At 38.9% G+C, this 16,303-nt stretch overlaps 1 protein-coding gene and 1 long non-coding RNA gene across 2 annotated transcripts in view; one reads left to right on the top strand and one right to left on the bottom strand.

The window, feature by feature from the left end:
- Positions 1-11,065, top strand: part of zcchc14 (zinc finger, CCHC domain containing 14) — a 149,356-nt gene extending 138,291 nt beyond the window's left edge. The window contains exon 13 of the mRNA XM_078400866.1: positions 6,452-11,065. Coding sequence (XP_078256992.1) covers positions 6,452-6,507 — 56 coding nt within the window. The 3' untranslated portion in view covers positions 6,508-11,065. The remainder of the gene's footprint in view (positions 1-6,451) is intronic.
- Positions 10,999-16,303, bottom strand: part of LOC144594425 (uncharacterized) — a 29,478-nt gene continuing 24,173 nt past the window's right edge. The window contains exon 3 of the long non-coding RNA XR_013547388.1: positions 10,999-11,458. This is a non-coding gene — a long non-coding RNA (uncharacterized LOC144594425). The remainder of the gene's footprint in view (positions 11,459-16,303) is intronic.

Here is a 16,303-nt window from a genome sequence, read left to right on the forward strand (position 1 = left end):
AGAGAGACTCCCAGTGTACCGACACAGTAAATGGTAGGCCTCTGGGGAATGTTGTTGAGCAGAGGGATCTAGACGTACAGGTGCAAGGTCGAGTCACAGGTAGACAAGGTGGTCGTAAAGACTTTTGGCACTTTGCCTTCATCAGTCAGAGTATAGACGTTGGTAGGTCATGTTGCAGTTGTATAAGACGTTGGTGAGACTGCATTTAGAATATTGTGTTCAGTTCTGGGCACTATGTTATGGGAAATATATTGTCAAGCTTGAAAGGATTCAGAAAAGATTTACAAGGATATTGCCAGGACTAGAGAGGGTGAGATATAGGGAGAGGTTGAGTAGGCTGGGGCTCTATGCATTGCAGCGGAGGAGGATGAGGGGAGATCTTATAGAGGTAGACAAAATCATGAGGAATAGATTGGGTAGATGCACAGTCTCTTGCCCAGAGTAGGGGAATCAAGGACCGGAGGACATAGGTTCATGGTGAAGGGGAAAAGATTTAATAAGAATCTGAGGGGTAACTTTTTCACACAAAGGGTGGTGGGTGTATGGAACAAGCTGCCAGAGGAGGTAGTTGAGGCTGGGACTATCCCATCGTTTAAGAAATAGTTAGGTAGGTACATGGATAGGACAGGTTTGGAGGGATATGGGCCAAACGTGGGCAGGTGGGACTAGTGTAGCTGGGACATTGTTGGCCGGTGTGGGCAAGTTGGGCCGAGCGGCCTGTTTCCACACTGTATCACTCTATGAGCTGTGAACTACATCTGGGAATGTGATTACTTACGGGAACTGGAGCTGTGTCTGAACGACCTCAGGATCATCTGGGAGTACGAGAGCATTATAGATAGGAGATATAGCAAAGTGGTCACGCCTAGGTTAAAGGCAGAAATTAGATGGCTGACCACCAGGAAAGGGACTAGGCAGAGAATACAGGAAGCAAGTATGGCCTTTTGAATACTGTTTGTGGGGATGATTGTTCAGGGGAGAGCACCCGGCCAGGCTCTAAGACACAGCGGGGAAGGTGCAAGAGCAATAGGGTTGTCATTGTGGGTGACTTTAACTTCCCCATTATTGTTTGGGACTTCTTCATTGCAAAGGGCTGAGATGGGGCTGAATTTGTTAGGTATATCCAAGAGGAGTTCCTGAAACAATGCCAACGCAGGGAGCCACCATGTATTGGGAAACGAGCCTGGTCAGGTGACTGGTGTTTCAATGGAAGATTATTTTGGGAACACTGATCATAACTCCAAAGGTTTTAAGATAGATATGAATAAGGATCAGTCTGGACTGGGGAAGGTACTAAATTGGGGTAAGGCAGATTATAGCATCATGGGAGCTCTGGTTTCCTCCAACATCCCAACGATGTACAGGTTTGTAGGTTGATTGGCGTCGGTAAAATTGTTCCTCGTGCATAGGATAGTGTTATATAGGATAGGCCGTGCTTTAAAGTCTAATTGCAGGGCCCAAAGGAGCAATGAAATGTCATTGCAAATTGAATTAAAGAAAATCCCAGGGTTTTTTAACCAAACAGTTAAAACTACATGGTAACCAGGGAGAAGTTGTCCACTCAAGTATAAAGGAGGGAATTTATGCTTGGAGTGAGATGATGTAAATGAGATACTAAATGAGTAATTTGCATGTGTAATCACCAAGGAGAAGGACGTTGAGGACAGTGTGGGGAATGCATGGGCAGTTTGTCTGGAGGGAGTTGGTGTTGGGGCTCTTAACAGAACATAGAACAGTACAGCACAGGCTTGTGCCAAACGTGATGCATGCGTGAACTGATCTCATCTACCTGCACATGATCCATATCTCTCTATTCCCTGCATTTCCATGTGCCTATCCTAAAGCCTCAAACGCCACTATCGTATCTGCCTCCACCTTCACCCCTGGCAATGCGTTCCAGACCCCGAACACCCTCTGTGTAATTTACCCTCTCCATGAAACTTTCCCCCTCTCACCTGATTGCTATGCCCTGTAGTGTTGGATATTTCCGCCCTGGGGGAAATGTTCTGACTGTCTACCCTATCTATGCCTCTCATCATTTTATAAACTTCTATCATGACTCTGCTCAATCTCCAATGTTCGAGAGAAAATAATCCAAGTCTATCCAACCTCACCCTGAAGCTGAAACCTTCTAATCCAGGCAGCATTCTGGTAAACCCAAAAGCTGGTCAAGCAGCTTCTCTGAGAAAAAGAATAGGTGACCTTTTGGATGGAGACTCTTTTTCAGACTAAGAGTTAGGTAGAACAAATGAATGGAAGATATGCAAAAAGACATGATCGATGGTCAGCGTGAACTCGGTGGACAAAGGGCCTGTTTCCATGCTGTGTCTCTAAACTAAACGACATTTAAAAGACATATGGACAGTCACATGGATAAGAAAAGTTTAGAAGGATGTGGGAAAATGAGAGTAGCATAAATGGGTATCTTCATCAGCATGAAAGAGTTTGGCCGAAGGGCCTGTTTCCGTGCTGTGTCACACTATGACTCTGAATTATTTTTTTAGATTTCCAATTAATAGGAGGGGGGAGGCAGGTGAAAGGAGCAGTGTGCTTACGGTGGTGGGAGATAGTAGGAGAAATGAGACCTGAAAATTGATCTAATCTGGAAGGGCTACTAGGGTGTCTGGATGGACCTGGAAGAACAGCACCTTCTATTCCAATTGGGTAGCTTAAAACCCAATGGTATGAACATTGAATTCTTCACTTTCAAGTCATAATCCCTCCTACCCACCTGTCTCTCTTTCACCTGGCCACCTTGATGCACACACCACTCTAGTCACCCTGATGTTTGCCCTCTCCATTTGCTCATCTCCTAACCCCAAGTCCCATACTTCCCTTTTATCCTCTCTTTTCTCTCCTACTTCATTCCAACTCTTTCCTTCTTTTTTATGGTATCCTTTTCAGCTCTAGCCTTTGTCATTTACATCCACCAATTAACCCTCCTCACCTGTATCCACCTGTATGACCTCTTGAAAGTCACCAAGGGCACAAAGAGATAATTCTGGACGGAGCTGGAGTAACAGCTCGACGGTTGTGGGAGGATTTGCACGCTCTCACCACCTAAAACTGGGTATCGTAAGTGGTAATGACACTCAATGCCCTATTTGCATGATTGCAAAGGAAGAATAATAACACACTTATTTGAGTCCCCCATTGCCTCTGTTATCTCAGTCTTTGAGGCTGACGTCAGAGGGTGAGTCTACACAATTGCTGTACTTGGCTGAGTACTAAAGACCTGTGTGGAACAACTGGCCGGAGTATTGAAGGACATTTTCAACCTCTCGTTTCTGTGGTCAGAGGTTCCTATCTTCTTCAAAATGAGATTTATTGATTAGGTGCCCAAGTAGAATATACTGATCTGAAGGGTCAGAAACAGTTCAAATCTGACCCCTCATTTAGTGCAGCCCTATTGATTTGAATAGGATTGCCAACCTTCATTGCAATATAGGAAAATGAATAATACAGCGAAGAACAGGCCCTTTGGCCCACATTGTCTGTGCCAAGCATAATGGCAAGACTAGTCCTCATCTGCCTAAACACAATCCATGTCCTTCCATTCCCTGCATCTCCATGTGCTTAACCAAAAATCTCTTAAATGCTGCTCTGTCACTTGCCTCCACCTCCAGCACGTTCCAGCCATTCAACACTCTGTGTAAAGAATTTGCCTGCACATCTCCTTTAAACTTTGCCCCTCTCACTCTAAAGCCATGCCCTCTAGTATTTAATATTTCTATCCATGGAAAAAGGTTCTGACTGTCTACCCTCCCTATGCCTCCCATAATTTTATGTTCTATCAGGTCTTCCTGCAACCTTCAGCATTCCACAGAAGTCAATCTCGTCTGCCAACTTCTCACTGTAGCTAATACCCCCTAATCGAGGCATCATTCTGATAAACCTTTCCAAAAACTCCACATGTAAAGAGGTGACCAGAAATGCATGCAATACCCAAGTGCAGGACCAAAGTCCTATAGAGTCGCATCATGGCTTCCTGACTCTTATACTCAATGCCGTGACCAATGAAGACAAGCCTTCTTTACCACACTATCTACTTATGTTGCCCCTTTCAGTGAGTTATGGACTTGGACCCCAAGATCCCTCTCAACTACAATGCTGTTAAGGGTCATGCTATTAATTGCATATATTCCCCTTATATTTGACCTCCCAAAGTGCAACACCTCACACTTGCTCAGATTAAATTCTATCTGCTATTTCTCTGTCTATTTCTGTAGCTGATATATATCCTGCTGTCTTCTTTGATAGCTTTCTTCACAGTCTACGGTCCCAGCAAACTTACTAATCAACCCATCTACATTTATGTCTAAGTCATTCATATATATCACAAACAGTATAGGTCCCTGCGGAACTCCACTGGTCACAGACCTCAAGCATGAATATTGTCCTTCCACCACAACCCTTTGTCTTAAATTAGAAAACCAGTTCTGATTCCATATGACCATGTCATTGTTAATCCTGTGCATCTTAATCTTCGGAATCAGCCTGCCATGGGGGACTTTGTCAAATGCCTTAGTAAAATCCAGCATCCGGAGTAAAGATAATCATACTCCTATAATCCCCTTTACAACACCTTCCTCTCACCTTAAGCCTATCATTAAACGATATATGAAGTTAACTGGTTTCGATTTCTTTTATTTTTAAATAATATTAACTTTAAATTAATTTACATAATTGAAAAGAATGCAATATAAATGTAGTTTAAAGATACAGCATGAAAACTGGCCCTTTGGCCCATCGAGTCCACGCCAACCAGCGATCAGATGTACACTAGTTCTATCCTACACACTCGGGACAATTTATAGAAGCCAATTGACCTACAAACCTGTATTTCTTTGGAATGTGGGAGGAAACCAGAGCACCCAGAGAAAACTCACACAGTCACAGGAAGAACGTGCAGACTCCAAATGGCATCAGGATCAGAACACCAAGTCAGGATTGAACACTGGTTTCTGGCGCTATAAGGCGACAACTCTACAGCTGCACCACTGTGCCGCCTCTCTACGTATTCACATTTTTTAATTTATAATTTTTATCAAATGTAATTCAACAACTTCTAAATGTCTTCAGTCAGTAGAAACACTGAGAGTTTGAGGGCAGTCATCTCCATGCCATATCTATGCAATTTGCCTCCAAAACTATCCTTTAAAAGTCCGTTTCTTCTTCATTAAGTGCCAATTCACCTGCTCTAAACTCATTTATAATTTCTGAAGTAGTGTGTCTAGAACTGATTATAATGTACAAAATGAAGCATCATCAGATAGAACATAGAACATATAGCACGGATCAGGCCCTTTGGCCCACCAAGTCTGTATCGACCAGTGATCACCCCATACACTAGCACTCTCCTATACACCAGGGACAATTTACAATTTTACTGAAGCCAATTAACCTACAAACCTGTACATCTGTGGAGTGTGGGAGGAAACCGGAGCACCCAGAAACGACCTGCCTGGTCATAGGGAGAATGTACAAACTCCTTGCAGGCAGCACCTGTAGTCAGGATTGAACTTGGGTCTCTGGCACTGTAAGGCAGCAACTCTACCTTTGCGCCACTGTGGCACCTAGGAAAAGCCCCTTTGGCACATAATATCTGTACTGAACAAGATGCCAAGATAAACTAATCTCTTTCCCTGCACGTGATCCATATCCATCCATGTCCTGCATATCCATGTGCCAATCTAAAAGCCTTTTAAATGCCACAGGGTATCTGCCTCCACTAGCACCCTTTGTGTAAAAAAACTTGCCCTGCACATCTCCTACACACTGCCCTTTTCAGAAAGCCCTCCTGATTGATATTTCCACCCTGAGAGAAATGTTCAGACCGTCTACCCTATCTGTGCCTCGAGCTTAGTGTGAGTTCTGTGCATGCAGCGCGTTCTGTATGGAGAGTGTTGAATTGTCATGTCATACGGCACCGATATGGGCATTTAGCTCATCTATACTGTCCGATTGGGAGATACAATCAGCATGTAGGAAAGGCAATGTTTGCAGTGGTCATGGGTGATTTCAATATGTAGGTAGACTGGGTAAATCAGGTTGGTACTGGACCCAGAGAGTGGGGATTTGTACAGTGCCTACAAGCTGCTCGAATAGTCCGCAATGAGGTAGGTCGGAAGATTGGGACTATTCCTTAGCTTATCGGAGGACTATTCAGAAGTATGATTAGTAAAGAATGATTGCATTTCCCCTCTCGACAAATGAAGATTACTCACTTCAAGTTATATTTATTTTTGAAATTTGATTTAATTGCATCCAATAAATATGGCAATGTATGTTTGTAAAGATAGAAATTAGCTGAGTAGCACATTGATTATTATGATTGCCGAGCTGTTGTTTTAGATATATATTCAAAATCCAAATATTTGAATTTTGTTTTAGTTGTTTTGGAAAATAAATTCATACTATGTTTTAATCTGTATTTTAAATTATCTTTCAGGTACTTTCAGACTGAAGTATGCACCTCCATCTGAAAGTATGGATTCAGCAGACTAATAGTCGGAAATGCAGATTGATATGAATCACAGTGTGCCATTGAGTAAAATAGTAGCAGGTACAAAGGAAGATTCAATGGATATCTTGTCCTGCAAAATTAATTTCCTGCTTTTTTTTAAATCCAAAGGTGCTTTTTAAAAAATATCTTATATGTGGGTATAAACTACACTGTGCATGCACTAGCTGTAAATATAAGTATGATGGAATTTTAAAACGTAATGACTAAAATCCGAATCAGTGTGTTTAGCAGAAATTGTGCACTGATATTGCACAAGGAAAGTTAACTGTTACATAACTATGGCTGTTTCTAGGAACTAAAACCTAATAGTGAAATCTTCGAGAGCACCAATTTTTCTTTAGATAGCCAATACTGTACAGCTTCATAAGAATATGAAAAATAAAGCTGTGTTGGCTATTGGAGATGGGTCGAGGGAGCGGGGGGATGGGAGCGATGAGTGACGAGAAAAGCAAAGAACTCTGTTTCAAATTATTCATAGTTATATTTACAATGCAATAATGTGGAGCATGACAGTCAACAAAACATTTTCATCTGATCATCGAGAGAGAAGATACCTGGAAAAATAATGCTGAAAGAACAGAAGAACTCTTCAGTCTCCTGGAAGATGCCGAACATAAATGTGACAGGGTTGGAAACTTGTATCTGTTTTTGTAAGGTTCTTCAACTTGTATATTTTTTAATAGAGAGACCTTTACATGTAAAATGATACAAAAATATTTTTTGTAAAATTAGTTCTGTTTTGTAGAATTATGGTGTCAAGTTCTCCTGAATCAATTTGTCATGTTTACAAGTGTTTGTACCTGTGTGTGCGTACGTGCGTGCGTGACCGAAAGGCATGCGTGCGTGCAACATGTATGTTAGTCAGTCACAACTGATGTAGAAGAATCTTTACATATGTTAGCGTTTATGAGAATATTGAATTGGTTTTGCAATTTATAGTTTTAATGAATTTACAAAACACACTAAATCAGCAAAATCAGTTAACTCTTTAGTATGAGAAGGTACTTGTTATTTTGTCATTATTTGGAATACAAGAATTGGTGTTTTGCTATCACCAATACAAAGGAAATCTTGGTCCATTCAGATAAAAGTTCCAAAAATTTTGCTTCAGTCAGAAATAAGTCCCAGTGCTTTTCCATCCCAGATTTGTAAATACAGATCTGTATGAGTTGGAAGCAGAAGATGTTATTTACAGTGGCTCATTTTCTTATCTCTATGCAAAGTAGAAGCTCTCCACAGAGTTGAACATACACTGCAGTACTGCATGTGATTAAATACATTTTGAATATACAGCATGTTAAGATGTTTGATGCAACAAATAGTATTTATGCTTTATAGGGAGAACTTGGAGATTTAACATTTGAAGCTATATTTGTTCCTATATTATTATATTGCCCAACCCATAAGAAGTCAATATAGGAATAACGTTAGAATAATTGATTTGCACCGTTATTACTTTCCTTAAATAACTTGAAATCAAGAGTTAGTTTCTAACTAAATTTGATTACAGTATTATGGGTTTGCATTCTACAATATAATGTTTGTGATCGAATAGTTCTGGGTAAATTTATTGGTGCACCATCACTTTTACTAGAGAAAGCAAGAGCATTATTTGAAAGCTAATGCACTGGAAGTGACTTTTAAGTGAAAACCCTGCTCATTATGAGCAGTCCTAATTATTGGTTAATAAAATTTTATTTTGGTAATTTCTGTGATTCCAAGGCTTAGTAAATCATTTTTCAAGTGTGAACCTTCATATTAAATGATTCCAGTATAACACTTATGAAGTCAGAACATAATTTCACAGGATAATTTTAGTTTTAACAATATGTAACTTGATATTTCAAAATTCCCTTGAATTTATTACCACCTGTAACACAATCCTCCCACCAAGTGTTATCAAGGACCAAAGTTGTACATCTCCCAAAGACTTTGGATATTCCGTATTGAAGATCAAATGACTTGATTTGACCAATAACTCTTTGAAACCTGATATTTGGAAACATTTTATTGATTGAAAATCCTTTCTACTACCGATCTTTTATTGAAATAACCCACTGGAAAATGGATGATTGTACTTCATAATGTTATGCTTTAGTGATGCTAGGTACAGCTTCCCATTTATAATGTTTTAAATTTAAAACGTTTCCATTGTATTAGGCCAGATAACCAGATATTATAGCATAGTAGTGATGAATGATCAAGGTACCCATATCAATGGAAAACAGATTGTTATGAATAGGACCATTGTAAAAATATGTGAATATTATCCACCTATAAAATTGAAGTAAGAGCATGCCTAAAAAAGTTTGGCACTGGCCTTAAACAATGGACAATATAAGTTGATGTGAATCTGATTCATTTCTTATAAAGTAATGATAAGCATTGATGAACAAAGTTTGTAACCACAATTTACACTATTAATAATGGCTAATATTAAATACAGGTATCTGCAGGCATTATGAGATATTTGGTTTAATCATGTGAGTTTATGTAAACTTTTATGAAGTAAGAACTTTTAATTTTTTCCTCACTGAATTGTTTTTTTCATTTGGGAATATCCAATGTGAGAATAATGTATATTCATCTCTGAAGGGTTGTGCAACACAATTAGAAATGTTATTGGTATCAGAGGAATCAGCATCAATGGAAAAAAGGAAGTTGCTTCAGGATTAAGCCCAGATGAGAAATTAATTTGTGTTATCTTTCGATGTTTTTACACATAATGAATAAGATATATTAGCATAGTTCAAATCTGCAGGGAAATCCATCAACAGGGCAGAGTTGCAAATTGCATTAGAAATGATTCTCCAGATCTGGAGATAGATTTTTAAAAGTATTTTCGATGTGATGGCATTATAGGTAATTTGTTGGGTTCATTTATCACACCATAAAATACCACCTTTATAAAAAAGCACAAGTTGCAAGTTAGTCATATGTCTGCTTTTCATATCTCAAAACACAATAGAATCAAGAGCACTGAACAGACGTTTTCCTTTGATTATTAATTGAAAGTGAGAATGATATTTCCTTTTGGTCATTGCTGTCCACATATGCCTCCTTTCTAGAATCTGTTTCTCCCTGTCCCCTCTCCAGCTGAGAAAAAGATAACTTTTCATACTCACAATGGCCTCATAATTAAAAGCTATAATGATCATAGGAAACTTAGTTTCATTCCCATTCTCTGCTGAATGAACAATTTAAGTCATTGATGTCAAGATGTTTTTAGGGTCTGACGAAGGGTCTCGACCCAAAACATCACCCATTCCTTCTCTCCCGAGATGCTGCCTGACCTGCTGAGTTACTCCAGCATTTTGTGAATAAATCGATTTGTACCAGCATCTGCAGTTATTTTCTTATACAAGATGTTTTTAGGAATGGATGGGAAATCTGAAAGGCCAGGTTCAGTCTTCACCTCTGATTTCTATTTTATGATTCCTGCTGGTAGGGGTTTGGATGCATAATGAGAATGGTATTATGTCTTATATCTGGTATATCTAATACCATGGTATTAGATGGTATTATAGCTCCAAATGTATGCTTACCTGTGAGAATTCATCACTTGACTAAAAGCATCAGTCACTGTAAGCTCTAGCTCTATTCCTAAAACACTTGCCCCCCGAAATTTGTCATCAAATTAAAAACAATGATGCAGAATTTCAGAAAATAGTTCAATATGTAGATGCTACATGTGCGAGTTTAATGTTACTAAAAGAGGAAGATTCTCTGTCCCCCTTGGTACATCTGGAGAGATGAGAGAAAGCAGGAGATGCTTAGGGAAAATGTATTACTTACGTACATGTAGATTCCCAAGTTCAAATTGCAAATTCTTCAAAACAAGTACAAAATTCCTGAAGAATGAATGTATTTTTTGTCTTTAGCAATCTTTGACAATCTCCTTGATCTCTTCCGGCCTTACCCTGCTGATTAGGTCCCCATCCTTATCCAATTTGTGTTTTATTTCTTTGTGGTACTTTCTTTAGTTCAATTTTTTTAAATGAATTGTTCTTTTATTTCGTGAAATTTATTTCTATTATTATGGATATTAGAGAGTGATTTGGAGAATTATGGGTACCTGATAATGATTTTGAAGGCATCACTCTCACGCGAGGTTTTAAATGGTGATTCAGTCACTTGAACATTTAGACGAAGTCAGTATATTCAAATATTTCTGACAATCTGCAACTTTTACAATGTATACTGTGGAGTTGCAAATACCTTTTTTTCTTTTTTAATGTACTTTTGCCAGCTGGTGCCCATTGTGCCATACATTTAATGTGTGATCATATGAGTATTAAAGTTTGTGACATCTTCTAAGTTTATCATGTGATAATTTATGTTTGATTACCAAACCAATAACATAACGCATTGAGAACTTAATAACTTGTTCTGGCGGTTTTATCATTAAACACGTGTATTGCATTCTATATAAAAATGATCAATGATAGAATTGTTAAACTGAAGTGCTCCAATTTTCTGTTTACCACGTTTCCTTGTTTATTTTGAAGGTTTTGTGTTGACATAAAATTCATAATAGAAACAGTGTACATTTACAATTTACAATATCTGTGGATTCTTGTGCCTCTTTTTCTTTTCTTGCATCTTTAATACTTTACACAATCACTTTGATTTGTTCACTTTATGTATGCCTGTATCTTAATATCTCTATTGTAATTCCATAGAAACAGTAGCGAGGTTATGGTACAGATGAAGATCATAATTAGAATTACAGTAGACTCAGTGAGGTAGAACTCCAGCTTGACACTTGGGTGTCGAGATGAATTTGGCACAAAAACAGTCCCATTTCATTTGCAACTGAATTGCTGTTTCACTTTTGGGCAACAATCAAATTCTACGAGATAACGTCTTTACCTGAAGTAGATTTCAGAAACTGTAGCAAATCTGGATAATGTTGCATTGTGCATTTATGACCTAACAAACAAGAAACACAACATGATAGACTTTATATTTTAAAATATACAATATACATTCATGTATTTTATGATCACTAAACTGCAATGACATCCTGGTCTAATGTTTCATGCATTCTGTGCAGATGATTGGTTCAAATCTAATTTAGGAAAAAGTATAATTAGCTAACATTTTAATTCTACAGAAGCTACTCCACTTTCTATGTCTGTAATATGCAGAAATTGCTAGTTTTGTTCAATTAGCCTTACAGAGATACAGCCATTTTCTATTTTTGAAACATCTTACCATCTTAACCTCAATTAAGGAGCAAATGTGGTGAGGTATAGTGCATGAGATATTGCTATACTCATAACATTAGTTTATCTAAAGTCTCAAGGTAGCATTTGGAACTTAATCTTTGAAGTTCACATCTGACTAAACCAGGCAAAATGTTTAATGTAAGAAAATAACTGCAGATGCTGGTACAAATCAAAGGTATTTATTCACAAAATGCTGGAGTAATTCAGCGGGTCAGGCAGCATCTTAGGAAAGAAGGAATGGGCGACGTTTCGGGTCGAGACCCTTCTTCAGACTGATGTCAGGGGGGCGGGACAAAGGAAGGATATAGGTGGAGACAGGAAGACAGTGGGAGATCTGGGAAGGGGGAGGGGAAGAGAGGGACAGAGGAACTATCTAAAGTTGGAGAAGTCAATGTTCATACCGCTGGGCTGCAAGCTGCCCAGGCGAAATGCAGGCAAAATGTTTCCATTCTTCAAAAAAATAGTCTCCTGAGTGAAATTGTGAAATGCCAATTCCGCATCCAATGAAAGTTGGAATGAGAATGTCCAAAGGTAATTTTGTTTGACACATTTATTGGTATTTTTCCAGGCCAACTTCAAACTCATTGCCCAGGAGTAAAAAGGCAGTATGGTAATTCACTGCATTATCTACTTCTCCACAACTTTCCTATTTACACTAGAAACAGGTTGACCATCAGGTCAAGTTGAGTTTATCGTTATTTGCACAGGTACAATAAAAATCTTGCTTGCAGCAAAACCACAGGCATCGACACACAAAATGTAAATTATATAAATACTGCAAGACAGTAAAAAGAAAAAAGACTGCAAAAAAAACAAGACGTTAGTGCAAAACAATCCCATAGCAGTTCAAGAGGTGGTCTGCAGTGTCAAGGTGGGATTACCATTTGTGGGTTGGTTCAACAACCTGAACCTCGTGGTGTGCGGCCTCAGGCATCCTGCAAGTACCTGCAAGAATCTTTGCCATTCGCAAACTATTGAGTAGATATTAGTTTGGACCCACTTGAGAACGCCAAACTCAATATTACAGAGTCGACATTCTACCAAAAGACCTCATGAATCAATTGAAAATGTATCTTAAGCTACATCAGCAAGCCAGATGCTTAATGTTCCACACTGTGCCCAAGTTCAGTGAACCCATCAGTTCACCAAGCAAAATTTAATTATTACGTCACTGCTGTTTATAGGGTTGGAGAAGGGATTTGGAGATTTAATGGTGGGATAGTGACAAGGAGTGATTAGCTACAGAGGGGTGTTAGCTTTAAAAAAAGCTGCATGTCTTTGGCTATTATTAGGCAAATCTTATGTAGAGCAGGCCCTATTAAAAGGGTTCCACAAATTTTGGAATGGACCTAGTGCCTGCACAAATTAACTATCCCACTGATAAATTGGTCTGCTCGACCACAGAAATACGTACCAATTTCCAGCAGAATTTCCTTTTGTGAGCCCCATAATTATAATATCCAGCTTACAAATGAAATTCATTCTTGTCAACTTCAGTGAAACTTAATTTTGAAAGTAAAGTTGGGAGAGTGGGCTGAGAAATGGTAGATGGAATACAGCTTAGCAAAGTGTGGAGTCATGTATTATAAATGGATAGAGAATTCAGAAATCAGAGGTGCAAAGGGACTTGGGAGTGCTGGTGCAAGATTCACAAAAAGTTAATTTGCAAGTTGAATTGGTAGTAAGAAAGGCAAATGCATTTATTTCGAGAGGGCCACACTACAAAAACAGGAATGTAATGCTGAGGCTTTATAAGGCGCTGGTCAGATTGCATTTGGAGTAATGTGAACAATTTTGGGCCGATATCTGAGGAGGTTGTGCAGGCATTGGAGAGGGTCCAGATGAGGTTTACAAGAATTATCCCAGGAATGATTGGGTTAACATATGATGAGCATTTGAAGGCATTGGGCCTGTACTTGCTGGAGTTTAGAAGGATGATGGGGGACTTCATTGAAACTTACCGAATAGTGAAAGGCTTGGATAGAGTGGATGTGATGTTTCCAGTAGAGGGAGAGTCTAAGACCAGAGGCTATAGCACCAGAATAAAAGGACATACCTTTTTAAAAGAGAGTCTGAAGAAGGGTCTCGACCCGAAACGTCACCCATTCCTTCTCTCCAGAGATGCTGCCTGACCTGCTGAGTTACTCCAGCATTTTGTATCTACCTGAGAAAGAATTTCTTTCGTCATAGGGTGGTGAATCGGTGGAATTCTTTGCCACGGAGAGCTACAGGGGCCAAGTCAATGGATATTTTTAAGGTGGTGATTGACAGATTCTTGATTAGTAAGGGTGTGGGGGGTTATGGGGCGAAGTCAGGAGAATGTGGTTGAGAGGGAAAGATAGATCAGCCATGATTGAATGGCTTTATTCTGCTCTATGAACCTATGAGAAGAATATGCAACCACAATAATGTAGCAAATTAAATGCTCCCAATTGGGGATGAGTTTCTAGGCATGTTGTTTAGCTCTACTTTATTCTAGGAGAGAGACAATATTTATTTGGTTTAAAAGAAGTTAATTCTCAGAACCCAAAGTCCATAGTTTAGATGTTTATTATTGTCACGTGCCGAGGTACAGTGAAAAGCTCTGGTTGCATGTTATCCAGTCAAAGAAAAGACGATATATTATTAAAATCAAACCGTTCACAGTGTACAGATAAAGGATAAAGTGTACAACATTTATTGCAAGATAAATTCCAATAAGGTCCGATTAAAGATAGTTCAAAGGTCTCCAATAAGTTAGGTGGGAGGTCAGGATTGCACTCAAGCTGGTCAGAAGATGATCCAGTTGCTGATAACAGCTCAGAATAAACTCCCTGAATCTGGAGGTATATGTTTTCATACTTCTGTACCTCTTGCCTGAGGGGAAATGGGAGAAGAGAGAGTAACCTGAGCTTTGATTATGCTGGTGGCCTTGCTGAGGCATGTGAAGTGTACATGGAGTCAATGGAAGGAAGGTTGGTTTGCGTGATGGCCTTGGCTACGTCCACAACTCTGCAATCCCTTGCGGTCTTGGATGGAGCTGTTCCCCAACCATGCTTAGATGCATCCCGATAAAATACTTTCTACAGCACATCTGTAGATGTTGGTGAGGGTTGTTGGGGATGTGCAGAACTTCCTCACTCTTCCAAGGAAGTAGAGGCTTTCTTGCCCATAGCTTCAATATAGCCAGTCCCGGATACATTGCTGGTGATTGTTATTCCTAAGAACTTAAAGCTTTTTCGACACCATCAATGTACACGGGGGTGTGTGTACTACTTCACTTCCTGAAGTCAATCACAATCTCCTTTGGCTTGCTAACATTGAGGGAGAGGTTGGTATCTTGGCACCAAGTTACAAGGTTCTCAATCTCCTTCCTGTACTCTGTCTCATCATTATTTGATATCCAGCCCACAGGTGGTGTTTGTAAATTGAGTTGGGTTGGTATTTGGCTGCACAGTCATGAGTGTGTTAAGAGTATAGTAGGAATATCAGGAGTATAATACCCTTTTGAACATAGACTGAATTGGTAAAAGACTTTTCATTAGTCTTATAAATTAATAAAACATTTTTGGGCAGCTTTACACCTGAGTTGCATAAGTTATTTGCTTTTTGTAGAACCATTTGACTTGTAAACAATTGTAGTAAATTGACATAATTTAAGAAATATACTGGACACCGAACCGAATTTTATCATAAAAAGAAAAAATTGCTGTTCAAGCTGGGGAGATTAACAGAATTAACATTTCGGGATGATGGCCTTTCATCAGAACTAGGACAAGTGAAGATATTAAGTCGTAGAGAAGGGAGAAGATGGAGAGAACAAAATTACTCATTTCTTAAATTGCTGTTTGTTTACAAAATTGTATGTATAGTTCTATACAGCACTAAACACACAAAGTGCTGGAGTAAATCAGTGCGTTAAGCAGCAAACTGAAAAGGGCCCGACCCAAAATGTTGCCTATCCTTATCCTCCAGAGATGCTGACTGACCCGCTGAGTTACTCAAGATTCTAGTAACTGAGGTTCCTTGTGTCTACCCTGTACAGTATGACGTCTTCACTTGAAATGTATTTTAGATTATTTTTGTTCAGTGCTTGGTATAATTATATGGTTTCAAGATTTTGTTTAACCCAGTTATATATTCTCCTCAACAATCCCATTGCTGTTGCACTTTCTGTTCCTGTCAGAATGGTCTTAGGACACAGTTAGCCAATAGGACCATGTTACGCAAGGTAAATTGGCTGGTCTTTCTTCCCTTTTTCAACTCAATGCTTCCATACTCAACCCCTTGCCTAGATTTTATGATCCACCAAACAGCTAATTTAAAAAAATGAGATGATATATGGCTAAGAAAAGAATTAATAAGCACCTTGGAAATGGATGTTAAATTGGACAAGGGTATTTTAAACGATCAAATTAGGAGAACTGTAATTAGACTAATATTTATTGAAATATGTTATTTTGGCAGCCTATTATTAATTAATCATCGATGTTATAAACAAATGAGTTCCAACACTTTTGCATCATATTTACTTTTGCGATTATTCTCTAGGAATGAAAAGAAATCA

This window comes from Rhinoraja longicauda, chromosome 6, assembly GCF_053455715.1.
Source record: "Rhinoraja longicauda isolate Sanriku21f chromosome 6, sRhiLon1.1, whole genome shotgun sequence".
Classification (NCBI taxonomy): Eukaryota; Metazoa; Chordata; class Chondrichthyes; order Rajiformes; family Arhynchobatidae; genus Rhinoraja; species Rhinoraja longicauda.